Below are 16,289 nucleotides of genomic sequence, written 5' to 3' on the forward strand. Positions count from 1 at the left end.
CCATCTCCATGGAACCTGCAGGGGGCTACTGGTGTTGGTACGTGTTTGTAATTATGCTACCATGACAACAATTGAATTAAAGAACACAAACAAATGTGTTCATGGAGCTATGCGTGGGTGGGGCGGGGGAAGGGAAGGCAATCCATTCAGAACAGAACAGGTGAAATTAAACGCAACTATTGAGCTTTTCTTGTGGTTGTAGTTGTTATTCTTTGCTACAACTGTCGATTGATGAACTGTTTTGCCACGGTGACGAAGGTTTAGAATGATTTTTCGCGAAATAGTTTTGAGTTTAGTCAGTTGGAGAATCCGGTCCGGATTAGTCGGTTCGAAGGCATTGTGCCGTGAAGTTGCAGGCGAGTGATCTGTTGTTGTTTGTCCGTGTTTGAAATAAATCTGTTTACCGAAATCAAGCGGACTCGGATATACGAGCTGAAGCATAGGACATTAATCGGTGTAACGTGTTGAGCAATTAAGACGAATGACGACCTGCCCTCCCCGGAGATTGACATTTTTCAAGCAAATTGAAAATCAACATGTGAAAAGTTCCAGCGCTATCCTCGACTAACGAATGACAAAAAATGAATCAGAACGACTGAAAAGCTGATCTGCTAATTGGATTAATTGAGAGTGAAAGAGCCCGAGACACGTGTGAGTTGTGCCTAGTCTGCACCTGCGAGTGATACATCCAGTCCCTGAGTCCCAGTGGCGGATGTTTGTACACCTCTCCAGGTAGCCGCCCGGAGTTGGAATGCCTTGTTTCCGGCTGGGGAAAACCGGACGGTCAACGGTGAAGACGTTCTGCAGGAAGCTTCCGGCAGCTCCGGTGCTCTAAGGCACTCTCTGCTGCCAGATTCCGGGCCAAGCCTAGCCCGTGTGTTGTGAACGGGATGAGATTGATGAGAAAAGCAAACAGGAATAATGAAGTGCAATTTTTGTTACCTGATGATAGTGCATCCGGGGCTGCTGGTGTTGCTGGAATTGGTCAGCCGACCGGTGGCAGCGCACAGCAGTGATCCGCATTTGTTTGAGAATAGAGGTAATTTTTCGTTCCGTGTGATGGTGTTTGTTTTGCACGTGTCATTGCGATGGATCGTAGTAGGAGGCGAGTAGCTTTCTTTTTGCACGACTTTGGGAATTTGGCTGAATAATATCGTTTGAATTAAAGTGGTTACGATAAGGTTTGAAAAATCTGTTCGAAATTCATGAATTAAATCACGATTTCATGATTGAATGATTTACGGAAATTCGTATTCATGAAACTTTAAGCACGTTTTTTCTCTTTGATTTATTAAGACCAAGGATTCTGGAAATAACTATATGATATTTCATGAAAAAGTGCATGGAATAAAAACAATTCCATGGATAATATTCCAAATTTGTGAAATAATTCACGTGAAAATTTCATGACCATGTGTAAAGTGATATGAAATTGAAAATGATTAGGGATATCTTCTAAATATCAGAAGTTTGAAAAATAGATCGTGAATAATGTGCTGAGAATCATGAATCAGCTCGTGAGTTCATGAATAATTCATGAGTTTGTGAACTGTTTCACGAGCACTGATATTGAATCGTGACTATTATATAAGGAATAAAATATGGATGCACGATGATTGAAAGGAGTAATGAATAAAACTCCGATATTTTTCCTGAAATAGTTCACGAGGAAATATCCAGACTGTTTTGACTTTGTGAGAAAATTCACAACTACGAAAACCACATTATGATCAAGATGTAATTAATCATAAATCAGTTCACGTCATATAGTCGGGCGCTTAAATATATGCATAAAACTCAATCGTCGAAGTACTGGTAGAACATTAATATCACGACAAAATTTCAATCCCTTTATTTTACTTTAATTTTTTTGCGGGATCCAAACCATGAGCATCTGGCATCAGCTTCATACGAGGTAGATCGTTAACACTTTTATCTGTTGAGGATACTTGCTGACGGAATGATATTTGCCATGTATAAATAATAACAATATATACTACCTCGAGGTATTACTTCGTAGGGGCTCGTTGTGCTTTTGTCGCACCTCTTCTGCTTCTATCTCGGACCCTAATTTGGTTCATGAGATGGCTCGACCTTTGAGCCTTAATTCTCGACTCCACTATTGTTTCTTGTCTCCATATATTACGTTATTTTAGCTCTCGTTTTCCGGCGGTGAACTATCTTACTCCGACTGAGGGATGACCGGCACCCGAGTATCTCTTGGTACCGGTGTTTATTTAGTGAGCCAATTAGCTGCCATCTTTGTTACGATTTAGACGGATAATCCACAGCGGCGAATCTATCCTACTGTGAATTCCCCGGCGGTAGATGTCACCCGACACTGATGTTCGTTTCCGTGAGCCACTGATAGCTATTCGTCGCGGTCTACTCGGTCTAATCTCCGGCGGTGGATCTAGCCTACTCACGAGCCATCCGGTAGGGTGTCGAGGTCAGTCCGGCGATTCCGATGAAGCCTGACGTCTAGTTCGCTGGCGCCCCAATAACCCGTACCCGGTGCTACGTCGCATACTGCTCAACTGGTGGACCTAGTCTACACCGACGGAGAGTTTCCCGGCGGCGGAATTTCTCCTGAACCCCGAGTTGTGGTTTCACGGCGACTTTCTAGCCAATGACGTTACTTTGATGGTCACTTCGCCACGTACTCTGCAGCTCGGAGAGTATACTCGTAACCACTCTGTTGACAGCGTCCGAGGTACGCTCGTTGTGGCACATCTCTTCGACGGTATTGTGAACTGTCGCACCAGGTATAGTCCTCCAAATTTTTCGAACATTTGGGATGAGTCGGTGTGCCGCCGACGTTTGGCATGATTCTCGCTATTGCGTTCGTTGCCTTCGCCAACTCTTCGCAGGCGTAGTTGACGTGGTTGTTGAAGCTCAACCGGTCGTCGATTATTACTCTTAATTGCTTCAGTGCACACTTCGATGTCATCACAAGCCCTCCGACGTCGATCTGCACCTGAATGATCTGCACCTGCATGATCTGCACCTCCGTCTTGTGGCGAGCTATCTGCAGTTTGACCCCATTCATGCAGTTCTCGATTGCGTCTATTGACTCCGTCACCGACCTCTCCACTTCTTGAAGTGTCTCACCCTTCACCGTTAGTGACACGTGGTTCGCGAAACCCACAATTTGAACTTTTCAGGGCAGCCGCAGTGTCAAGACCCCATCGTTCATCCCTGTAGATAGTCGGGGGCCTTCTGGCTCTGAGACAAGCAGCGCGTCTCGTTCTACCAGTAAGCCTGACGCCGTCTATTGCGTGGTTCCAGTTTTCGCGGCAATCCTTTTTGTTAGGTCATCCGCATCCACCTTCTCGGTGTCGTCGTTTGGCCGAAGTGCCTCAACGAAGAGGTCTTTGTTGAAAGCTTTCGCTCGCCGTGCTGCAGCAAGGTTCAGTTGACCGATACGGTAGCGAATCGCCTGTTGGCCGCAATGCGTAAACGTTTCGCATACTCTCCAATTCATGTTCGCCGTCAGTGAAGGGCTACAGAATGTAACGTTGATGATAGACTCCCCTCCCGTCACTTTGAAATGTGCTAACAGAACCTTCATTGCACAATCGTACGTCTAACTTCGCTAGAGCTTCCAGCAGGATACACCCTCTTGTATTGGTTACTCCACTGCTCCACTCCACAGCCCTGGCCTTGAAGTCACCACCAATGACTACCGGCTTCCGACCGATCAACTGCTCCAGCATAAGGCTGAACTGATTCACTGCCCACCTTGTAGGATCGTAACAGCTGCTCACGAAGACGCCGTTGGTTTCGGCGATCTCAAAGCTCTCGTATGAGCGTTCAACCACCTACTGAATGGGGAATCTGTCCATAACTTGTATCACCGCTGTTCCCGAACTATCCGCCACCCAGTTACTGTTATCAAGGGGGGGGGGCTTGATACGGCTCTGCAATCAAAGCGACAACACATATTGTTTCTGCCGTAGACTGTCACAACAGTTGCTGTGCGATGTCAAAGTGATTCAGATTTATCTGGGTTGAGCCAACTGTCTGATGGTTGTTTCCGTCAGCTGGAGTGCAAAGCAAGAACTTCGGCCTCTGCAAAATGGCCCTTCTCCCCGCATTTGCAGCACATCCCGGATCAATCCGGGCCTTTGCAAGCCCTTGCCAAATGTCCAAAGCCCAAACACTTGAAGCATTTCTCCGCTAGTTTATTTACTTGTGGGGCAGCTCTCAATGGGCATCTCGACCATCCAACTTTAACTTTGCCTACCTCCAGTGCCTCGTCGGCAGCGGTTACCGGTAAACTATCATCGCTGCCTGAGTTTTTTCGTACCCCTTCTTTAACCAGATCGTCATGAATACCTCGCGCTGGTTACACTGCTGCTTCAGTGCACCTCACAGCTCGTCTTTCGTCGCGATTTCATGAATGTCCTTGTACACAATAACCTTCTCCGGGCTTAAGGCTTTAACTTCTGCCTCTTCACCCAGTGATTTGGAAATAATCTGCTGTATAGTCGAGCTGTTAATTGTGGGATCCTCAACTCGAAGACCATCTCACCTTTTTGGGTACGCCTGGTTATTATCACGTTTTCTTCCAAATTCCTCAGCTCCATATCTTCTCTGATCTTCTTGAGGAGTGTTGTATACGTCGTCGCATCATTGGCTTTGACGAGTACGGCTTATCCCTTCGATGCCTTCTTACGAGCCGGAGGTTTTTTTCCTCTTCTGCCCTACTTTTCTCTTCTTCGTTCACTTTTGCTGTTCTCTGAGTTTTACCTTCCGATTTACAACGGTATCCCGGCTTTCTCCTTGTTGAGTAGCGTCCTTCCTTTAGCTGTGAGAGTGTCATCAGGCGTCTGTGTCTTGGATCCGCCTGGTCTTCTGGCTCCTGGCGAGGCTCTTGCCCTATTTGAAGTCACGGAAACTGGCGTGTTCTCCACTCCAAGCAACTTCTCTTTCCCCTGCTTCAGAGGGGCTTGGAAGATAGTAGCCTTAGTCGACGACAATGCTCTGCCGTATCATATTCCTTCACGGCAGACACACCTTTTGGATTCCGAGAATCATCTCCTTAATGTCCCTATGGATATTGTTTCTCGTGTCAAAAAACTTTCGAACCTCCTCCACCAAGCACTTTGCCGTCACTACTTTCGGCTTATGTGGGGTACTGGTTACTCCACTCTGCTCTGGCAGCTGCTACAGTTGTTTTTGCTGCTGCTGTTGCTGTTGCTTCTCTTCTTTTGCTGAATAACTTCAGCTGCTGCTGGTGGTGGTGACGGATTCGCAGCGCCTACGCCATATGGGTGGGTTTCTTGTCCCATTTTGTTGGACCGCAGCTCCGGGCAACTATCTCCACTCGTTGTACGTAGTCGCCTCTTGTAATAGTTATCTATGCATGCAGGAAAGCCACGCAAGGGTTGTTAGGGTTATGGGGAGTAGTGTTCAGAGCAGGATCGGCGTAAAATCGGGGATGGTCCACCCGAACCTAGTACCACCAACTAAACGGTGACGAGTTGAACGTACCCGGAGGCTTGTCATCATTTTAATGGGACGGAGGCAACTGTTAGTGCTGTTAGTACACTTGCTTCTTCAAGTCAGTGTAATCCTTTCATACTCAGGGAGTAGAACATCACGCCTGTCAGCCCAGAATCGCCGTCCATTGCGTGTTCCGTGCCCTGTCCATTGATGTTCGCCAAGGTTAGTATGCTGTAATCAGGATGTTACTGGGGTCAAACCTGAGGTGCCGCTTGGGCTAGGGTGCTTTTATTGCTAAGATCTTTGATTGCTGGAACCCCACAATATCCTAGCAAGACTTCCCAGCTCGCAGTAAGTTTAAGGGGGTGGACATGCCTAAACCCCTGAACTCTTGTTCCTTCTGCCCCCTCCCCTTCAAATATCTGTGTGCATCTATGTGTGTGCGTATGTTACTACAAATATCACTCAATTTTCTCTGAGATGGCTGATCCGATTTTCACAAACTTAGTCTCAAATGAAAGGTACACCGTTTCCATAGGTTTTTGAATTTCTATTGCATCCGACTCCTCGTTCCGGAATTACAGGTTGATGAGTACGGCCACGCAATGAATCTCGATTTCAGCTTGGATTTGTAGTTATAGGTCACTAATAGTCATCCAAAGTCTCTTTGGCCACATTGGTCAACATCAACGGTTCCGGAAGCCCTGGCCGAAGTATTAAAATTCAGCATAACAGTTACATCGGTTTCTCGTAGATGGATAAATTGATTTGGTCAAACTTTGTTCAAAATGGAAATCCCCATACACTGTTATTAAATTTCATCCCGATGCGACTTCCGTTTCCGGAGTTACGAGTTGTGAAGTGTGGTGTGGTTCTGATTCAAACCGAATGAATGCAAAAAGGTAAATATGTTGCTAACAAGGCTACCAAACAATTTTTATTTACAGTTCTAGGTCACTGACGGCCAACCAAAGTCTCGTAGGCCATATTAATTACCATAGACGGTTCCAGAAGTGCCCGGGAAATGTTGCCCGATTTTAAAATTTACAAGCTCACATCAGATTCTCGCAGATGGTTGGGCCGACTTTCACAAATCTACTCTCAAATGAAGAGCATATTACCCCTATAGACGTCTTTGAAATTTCATATTGATATATGGTTCCGAAAATATGGATTGACTGACTGACTCCGGTCGCATATGAAATTCCCATATAAGGTGGAACTAAAATTTTATTTTAAGATTCAGAAATTTCAGAAATCGAGTTCGTTTTTTGATGTGAAATGCTTTTAAAATGTATTGAACGTCGAGATTTTATGTTACCAATTTTTTTTGTCATAAATTGGTATTTTAGAACTTATTTAATTTCGTACCCTTTTTCAATTTTTTTTCAATTTAATTTTGACGTGGGAGTTTCAAAAATTTTCCGTTACCAGTTTTTGGCGTTTGGGAATTTGGGAATAAAGTATCCTTCCTACACGTAGTGCGAACAGTGTCCTTCTTTCAGTCAGCAGATCATGACGGCCAAACTAAGTCTCAAACCGCCGATATCTGGTTCTGATGGTTCGAACTTTGGATTTGAAGCCTTTCAAAATTTTGGATCTCGAATATTGATTTGTATTCTTGTGTTTAGTTGTCATATGTAATAAAAATGCAATATATTAATAAATTAATGTATTTATTCATTTATTTATTCATTTATTTATTTATTTATTTATTTATTTATTTTTTTATTTATTTATTTATTTAATCATCATGCATTTGAAAGTTTATAATGAACGTAACCAACGAGGCAATCCTAGTGTTCAAGATTGAGCAAGGCACAATTGCACCAATTGGTTACAAATCGAAAAGGTATTTTCAACCCCTCCCAAAACACTTTCAGAAAAACTAAACAGAATCAAATTTCATCGAGTTAAACCAGAGTTAGAAAGGTTTTAAAATTTTGACCTATTTTTCGGACAATTTTCAATGCCCGTTTTATCCCACGTCCGATCAAAGTAGGAATCTAATATTTGACCGAAATCCATCCCACATATGGTTAAGGCTTCGAAAATGGCAACCACAGGCGAAATTTTTTTTTATTAAATTTTGCGTCAAACTGTTTGTTTTCCGTATGTATATAACTTCTAATATTAAAAAATATGAATGGTGAGCCCAGAAAAAAATTCCATGTCTGTCATTTATAAAAGTTTGTTGATGCTACTTGCATGACCTGAAAATGACTAAAAGACCGGAGATAAAAATGTACACAAAATCCATATTTTCAACATTTTGCCTAGAACAACATTTTTGCATCGTAGTCTAATTTAAATTTGATGATATTGCCTGAAAAATTGAGATGAATATAGCTTATTTTTAATTGTGAAGTAATGGAAACTATATAACTTGTAACGTGACAGATCAAAAATTCGAAAAAGTTTTGTGGACCACACTAAAAGCATGCATACAATGTCTAACCTATATTTTTTATTACTACTTTGAGTCTACTTTTTGAAATTGTATTGTGAAAACCTTAAAGTTTTATTCATTTTTGAGAAAACACGGTTGATCTTATGTAACGTGACAGATGTTTTCTGCTGTGAAGCAATTCCATTAAGTTTGATTCAATTAAGTCAAAAAGGGTGACCATCTTCGATTCTGATGAAACCTTATACGTTTCATCTTTATGGGAGACTAAGTATTTTGCATTATTAAACAAACAATTTTTATTCAAGAGTAATATTTAAAAAGGGTGTACAAGATCTGAATGCACTACTTTCAAAATACATCGTTCGAAAAGCGCCATTGGTGAAGCAAAGCTATATGATAGCGAGTTCTAGGGAATCAATTCTTCCTTGTGAATATTTTTTGGTAAAATTTTCAAAAAGAAAAAAAAATATTAAAAAAAATACAATTACAAAAAATACAATGATTTTTTTGTTAACGAAAACTTGAAAACTGAAGGAACTGTAATTACATTATTAGGAAGTTATTAGTAAGGAAGCATTTTTAACTTCAAGTATGCTTTTGAATTTCTTAGTATTTGCCAGTCATAAATATAATTTTCTTATACAATACTAATACTAAATATAATTTCGAAGCAAAATGCTCTTAAGAAAAATTTTCCGAAATATTTTGACTTTTTTCTTCAACAAAAATATCTAGTAGTGAAAATACGCCCTTTTAATAAAAAACTCGCAGATACCAAACGCAAAAACATAATTCGTTTAAAATTTAATTGCAAATAAAAAATGTTTAAAATATAATTGCAGTGTGGAGAAAACAACAATAAAAGGTTTTAAATTATTTTAAAAACTCTTTTTTTTTAATTTTTTTATTTTAATTTAATTTTTTTCGTTAAATAAATTAAGTTATAGAATGTTTTGAATTTTGAATGGTTTTTCAATTCAAAATTCTCATGAAAAATTGTGCTTCAAAATGCAGATGTTTTAAGTTATTTTAGATTTTTTTTTCGACATAATATGTTACTTCGTGAAATTACGACCTTTTCATAAGTTATTCACGTTTGTTCATCAAAACCAATAAGTTTTTCTAAATAAACATGAAATTTCCCGTTAATACTCAGTTCCCAGCTCAAGGATGATTTGTGCACGACTGTCTCGATATGCTTGCTGTAATAAAAATATAGAACTGTAACGTGACAGATTCTGGTTGTAACGTGACAGATCATTGAGAATACTCCATAAAATCGAAAACAAAGTTTTTCTTCAGGAAAACTATATTTCATATTTTTCTTCCTTGTTTTCCAAGCTTCAACTAAAAACTGTGTTCATGAAAATTTGGGGGCCAACGGAACAGACCTTTTCAATTTAGTCGGGCAACCTCCAAACTCACTGCGAAAATTGTGTAACGTCACAGACGTATTAAAATGAAAATAACACGAAAACCGTTCATGATAGAAAATAACTTTCTGTAGAAAAAATGTGCGGTTTAGTGACCTTAATAATGTGCAGTTGGGATAGAATCTGATTTTATCGTTTTTGCTGACTTATCTTATGAAATATGCGTAAAAATGTAACGTGACAGACAGAAGCAGTGACCATATGCACAAAAAAAAATCTGAAACGTTCATCCCAATCGGAGCCCATCAATATGACATCTCGAAGAAAGGGGTGCCCTATTTTGAAGAACTGGCTCTTAAATAATTAATTTGGATGTTTGTGAACGTGGTACACTAGAGATCGACAACAGTCTATTATCTTTCTCCGAACCAAACAAGCCTAGAAGGCGTGTATAATCCAGCTTGTTGAACCAAGAATCGATCCACTGGTTTGCTGCTCCCATGTCGTAAGAACAACATCTTGGGTCTCGCCCTTGTTATGTCAAGCGGACCTTCGACATAGTACACGTGTGTTTCTTCGCAAATAGTGTAATAAAATAATGGCTAGGTTCCTAATACCCATTTCGGGGTTGGCTATAAGTGAATATAAGCTAGCGTGTTTGGTATCTTCTGGTTGCTGAGATAGTCGCGCCCGGGTTTCTGGTTAAAATAATAACGGTTTGTCCAGAATTTCTCTTCATAGTTTGCTTGTACGCCGTAATCATGAGTTTATCGAGAAAGTATGATCCATTATTTCAGGAGCTTCGTAACTATTTTTGTATGCGGTTCACTTCTATCTCTGATTCTGAAAAGTTTGATTTCCAACGAATTTTGACCAATCAAAAAATGATACAAATGCATTGAGATGAATGAACTACATTTTCCTCATTAAAGTTTGAAAAGCTTAGTTCAAAACTTGCAACACACAACGACATCAAAAATTCCAATTCATCAGAAATTCCCGACTGCGTTACTGCCTCAATGAATGATGGAAATCGTCACAGAGAACGCCGGTTTCCAGTGCGGTCAAATTAACTTCCGGCTGGAAAGTTATAGAAACAAAGCAAGCGTAGAACAAAAAAAATCGCATCACCACACATTTGAAATTAGGCTCGCCACTGAGCTGCGTTTGGTTCATTAATATATTAATCCGAGCGGTCACGGCCGGCGCTGCCGGTTGACGTTGGGTGGGCGTGCGTCAGGCGTCACCCACGCACAGTATGTGACCTCGAGCAACGGAGCCACGTTCGCATCGATTCCGTAGAGCCGCCTGAGTACGCCCGCAAGCCCGCAATGGATGGTTGCAGCCGATGCACACAAAAAGGTTCTATACGGTGGAATTCCGATTCAGCAAACGCAGAACGTTCCGCGGTTGCCCAATGGAATGGCTCAGTGCGTCACGTGATACCGTGAACGTGATACATTCATGTACTACAACGCCGGACCAGTCGGGGAATTAGCGAGCTGCTAGTGCCGTGGTATACTCGTTGTGGTGCACGATTCAATTGAAAGCGAAAAACAGCACCACTGTTGGCTGGCAGCAGCCCGGTCGGATTCGGGTTTTGAGCATAATTACATGCATGCGGCCAGCCTCCAGAGCTTTATTCCAGACAATGCGTCACTAGCTCGCGCCTTTGGGGGGATTGATGCCAGCGGTAGTGTGGATACATTTTTCAACGGTGCGAATTTTACTGCATGGTACATGGATGTAAAGATTTGAATGAGTTGTTCCCACGAACAGCTGAGGGAAAACAGGAAATTTGAATTTTATGAAAACATGAATGGAAATGCGTTTTTTCCACTAAATGTTTTTATGTTCTGACCAAGAATGTCATTTGAAAATGAGCAATGGTTATGCACCTTCAAAAGTAAAAAGTGAAGTGTGACAACTGACAAGTAGAAAAGTGAAGAGGGAAAGATTTGGAGTGAAGAAAAAGAAAAGATTCGAGAGTGAAGAGTGAGGTATGGATACTGAAAAGTGATAAGTGAAGAAGAATGAGTGAAGAGTGTAGTCGTCATGAATATGTGAAAATTAATGTATACTAGTTGCTGGATAGCTTACGGACCTTTGTACTTCAATTAAAGGCATCCTAACAGTCATCCCTATAAGTCAATGCAACCGAAATAAGCACACATGACTCATGTCCAAAAGTTTCAGGATATCGAAAAAACAATCCTGTTGATGCCATGGTATCAAACTTCAATCCGTTTTGTCTGTGTAGCGTTAACCGGAACCAAGCAAACCATTGACATAGACCGAAAACTACTCTTGCTGTACCGATAAATATTCTTGAAGGAAACGCACAGGAAACGAAAAAAAAACAAACTTTTCCCAATTAAACTCATCCTTCCTTGGCCTGTTTGAACGTTGTCCTATACGTCTGGGCAAATGGTTCAGAATGATGGGTGGAGGTGGTGCTGCATCACGACGGAATTTTGTTTACTTCCCGAAAACAAATAGCTCTGCCAACCGAAAATCCGGGACGACGAAAGTGCAAATTTCAACAGCCACTAAACATGGATACTTCATTTCAGCGAAATCGATTGGAACAATCTTCCGAGAATTGAAAATACTTGACTGAACTTTGATTGTCGAACGCAAAAAAATAAGTATAATGGAAGTAGGTGGTCCGAAATGAGTTTTTTGACAAAAGCTCATAAATAAGCATATAAACGAATTTCCCTCAGAAGCAGGCAGGTTTTGGGATGTTCGGAAGAACGAAAACATTTTCTTCGAAAAAAATGACAACCACATGCGTAGCCTACCTTTGAAAGTTGAGAAGGTGGGTTGATGAGCCTATTTTGGCTATATAAAGAGGGGGCCTCCCCACACTATTTGGTTAATTAGTTAGTTTTATCAATATTTTTGCTCAGTTCCTGAAGAGTATAATAACAAAAATGAATATAATTTAGTTGAAAACCGGTTTTCAGCTAACTAGTCGCCAGCAACGCTAAAACTGGTTTTCAGCGAAAACAGGTTTTCATCCAGTGAAGAAATTGGCCGTTAACTGGGCCGGCGGAACACGTGGGTAGTATGGGTAATACTACCCACTCGAAAATAACCGAGGGGGGAATTATCCACTCTAAAGTTTGGAATAAACCAAAACCTGAGACAACCCACGTATGTGTCAATTTCATATTTTTATGTAGATGCAAATTTCTTTGCTTTGCAATTAAATTTTCTTGAAAATAAGGGATAATACTTTGGATTTGTAGGGATGATACTAAGGATTTGCTTTATTTTTAAAACTTAGGGGAATACATTTTACACATCTACTTCTTAAAATCAGAATTTATATCGATATACAAAAAAAATATTAAAACAATTTTGTTCAGACAAAAGGATGCAGTTAGAAAAACTTTTAAAGACTAGATGTACAATTTGTATTTTTTAACAAGAGCTACTATTTGATTAAAAGTTTAAACATGGAGAAACTCTACTAGGTTTTTTTATAAGGAAGGCAAAAAACATGCACAAGAGGGATTGATTCCAACATAAGAGCAGCAAAGACCATAGGGGACATATAGGGGAGGTCAAGGATAGCCAGCACAATTCGGACCGGAACGAGGCCGAGGGGATTTTTTTAACGGAACACCAGGCGCACGACCAGAAAACATGTTAAATGTCGCGATAACCGTCACCACAAGCGCAGTGACCGCTCTCCAAGACCCAAATACGCTGAAGATGCGCATTCAATGATTGGACATGACCTAAAATATCATCCGAAGGAAGTCACGACGAATGCGAGTTCCACGGTAAACAAATTCATCTAGAATTTTAAATATTTCCCCATCTAGCACCACTACACTAGCACTACGACTACTGGACCCACGTTGTTTACCAGCGACTTTGTTTTTCCGGTATTAATCATGACAGCGTATCATCCTGCTTCAATCCATTCGAAGCATGTTGAAATTTCATCCGCAACCCTTAGAGTAAGGTGGGGCAAAAGTGCGCACCTAACAGTTTTCGTAAAATAACTATTGGTAGAAAAGCACTAGAAAATCGGCATGATTACAAATTAATACTCTCATCACAAATCTTCAAAACGTAATACTAGATATCTCTTGGTTTTGCTTGTAATCCAAGAAATAGTTATTTTCTTATGAATACTCAAATGCGTACTTTTGCCCCATGGTCGGGGCAAGAGTGCGCATTAGACTGGTTCAATTTTTGACTTTTAGCTCCACCAGGCTCTACTGATTCCTTTTATGGTCCTTAGTAATTGTGCAAATTTTGGTACCGATCGGTTGTGTCTACGGACACTCCAAGAATTTGAAAGTTTATATGGAAGTTTGTATGGAAAATCGGTCAACATTGAAAATAAATTCTTAAAAAATCACCTCGTCAATCAATTAATCAGAACCCTATTTATTTCTAAAGGTATTCTTCTACTGAATACATTCGGGAAACATAGTAAGTTTAGGAAAATTCGTTGAGAAAAGATATTAACTAAAGAAGCAGCATGACTTTAAAACAAGTGGATTTTACGTGATAAAATGGCCGATTTATTACCGCCCATAAATTAAACTAATCTATTTTAGGATATCCATCCCCTCTTACTCTTCCTTCATAACTAAACAGTACCCCTCCTCTGCCTCGGTTGATGTTGTTCAGTTTTCCATTATGTTGAAAAAACTTGCATGTTTCATCTTTCAGACAATGTCGTTCATGATCAAACGTAACATCATTATTTGTCATAGTTGGGTAGATCACTACAAGAATTCTTGCGAATATGCTATTTATATTGGAAAAACATCTTTATTTACATATTCATAGTTTTTTGTTTCTATTTTAAATACTCTGAGCTTTCGGCACTCTATATTTTCCCTTGAAACCAGCTATGCTGATGCTTTTGTTCCTAAACCGCTCATATCAGTCGTAATTTGACCGGTGAGTTCGCAGTTATTGAAGATGCTGGTTCCGTCTTTAAAGCATGGAAGAATTAGTTCAATTTTTATATAAAAAGCTTCATTCGCGTGGTTTTATTGGGGCGAATATGCTATGCGCACTTTTACCCCACCGTCAGATTTTTAACTTATTAAATTGTTACGAAAATTACTGAATTTTTTTCATCAAATCAAATATATCTCGCAACGAACCATATGTAGAAGATTTTTAGGGTACTGTAGTTTTATAGATCCTGATTTATTCAAACAGCCAATTTATGATTCCCAAAATTCAAAAAATTATATCAAAGCAGCGAAAAATGGTCCTTCCCCCTTAAATTCAAGCCACTATATTCAAACCTTTCATGCTTATATGTGCGATTAGTTGACTTAATGATACACTAAATCCATACAGAGTTGCCAGGTTCTAGCGCTTGTGTGTTTCTAAAAGTCCTATGCGCACTTTTGCCCCACCTTACTCTACACTTGATTTCGATTCATCCAACGATATACGAATTAGCTGTATTAGTTTCGTCGAAGAACCATGTTCCAGCATAATTTGCTATAGTTCATTTCGTTTCACTGAATCGTACGCTGCTTTGAAATCTATGAACAGATGATGTTTCTGGAAGTTGTACTCCTGGAATTTATCGAGGATTTGTCCCAGGGTAAACATTTGTTCCGTCATTCATCAACCCTCACGAAAACCGGCTTGGTATTCGTTGACGCTGACGCTTTTCAGGAGATCTCAATCTGTTGAACGGAATACCGGATATGATGTTGTACGCCGAATTAAGAAGGGTTATTCCTCGGTAATTAGCGCACTCCAGTCTGTGCTCTTTCATAAAGTGAGTGAAAATGAGGCCGTCTAGCCAGCTAGCAGGTATTTCTTCTTCCTCCCATATTTTCGACATAATATGGTGTAGTACTTGATATAGTTGCTCATTGCCGTATTTAAGAAGTTCAGCCGGGAGCTGGTCCTTCCTCGCAGCTTTGTTTTTTTTCAACTCCTTGATAGCATTTCTAATCCGATTAGAATAATAGCGCATTTTGATACACAAAACGCTCTTCCTTAGTGTTTTCGCGGCCCTGTTGAATAATATTAAAATACTAGAAGATCTACGTCGGAAGTTAACCAGGTTTTACACAATACAAATGCATTCTGTAAAACCACCTAGGAAAATAATAGGACTGAAATATAGAGACTTGGAATCCCAAGAGGAATATTCGAGATCAGGGGCCACTTACCCAGCACCCACCAAGGGATACTTTCAGGCCTTTACGAGGAAGCTTAGAAGAGGAAATGAATCAGAATCTCGTGAACAGGGGAGCGTAGAAATTAGTCGTGGTCAGTAGACCTCTCCACATTTTGAAAAAAGTTTTGAAATATACATCGGTCAGCTCAAATTTTTGTTCTAGGTGTGAATTTAAGAACTTTCGCCAAAAATGGCTTAATTTGGACATGATTTAGAGGTGTCTCCACTCAAAAATCGTGTTTTTGCTATGTTTCCATAGGAAGATCACTTACACTCTGATTCAATAGGCCCTACATGCCCACATATCGTTAAAGGTTGTTCCTTAGACATATCTTAACATGTTTTAACAGGTGAACATAGCTATAATCGCAATAGAAAATTTGGGGAGCGTAGAAATTAGTCGTGGTCAGTACTGTAGCCCTTTTTAGAATTTCTTCTCGAAGCATTCCTTAAAAGAACGCTTCAGTTTTTCCCCGTATAATTTATATGCAGGATATGATAGAAGGAAAACTTTTCATGATTCTCTCCGCATTTTCCATGCCTTGTTTCTACAATGAGTAACTCTATGGCCCCATTGTTTGCAACGACGGCAGCTCATGCCCCGCGGTGAACAGGTAGACGAGCCCCGTTTAAAAGAACAAAGTTTGGAAGAACAGATCCGGCGAAAGGTTCAAAATGAGTCTCAAGGAAAATAAATTGTTTTCGTATACTCCTCGATGTTTGCTGGGCGCACTTGCTTGCATACCAGATTTTTTTACTGGCTGAAGCAAAGGGCTCTGGAAGAAGCCAATCCCATATTTCGTAAATAAGACTCTGCTCGGAGACAACACCATTAATCTCTACTTCCGGGCGGGAACGTAGGCGAAATACTTCT

The 16,289-nt window shown here is 40.4% G+C and overlaps 1 protein-coding gene across 4 annotated transcripts in view; it reads left to right on the forward strand.

Annotated features, from left to right (window-relative positions):
• Nucleotides 1-210: 210 nt before the first annotated feature.
• Nucleotides 211-16,289, forward strand: part of LOC131696060 (uncharacterized) — a 72,785-nt gene continuing 56,706 nt past the window's right edge. For all 4 annotated transcript variants that reach the window (XM_058984587.1, XM_058984588.1, XM_058984589.1 and 1 more), the window contains exon 1: nucleotides 211-1,039. In XM_058984587.1, coding sequence (XP_058840570.1) covers nucleotides 922-1,039 — 118 coding nt within the window. In that variant the 5' untranslated portion in view covers nucleotides 211-921. The remainder of the gene's footprint in view (nucleotides 1,040-16,289) is intronic.

Source organism: Topomyia yanbarensis, unplaced genomic scaffold (genome assembly GCF_030247195.1).
Source record: "Topomyia yanbarensis strain Yona2022 unplaced genomic scaffold, ASM3024719v1 HiC_scaffold_67, whole genome shotgun sequence".
Classification (NCBI taxonomy): domain Eukaryota; kingdom Metazoa; phylum Arthropoda; class Insecta; order Diptera; family Culicidae; genus Topomyia; species Topomyia yanbarensis.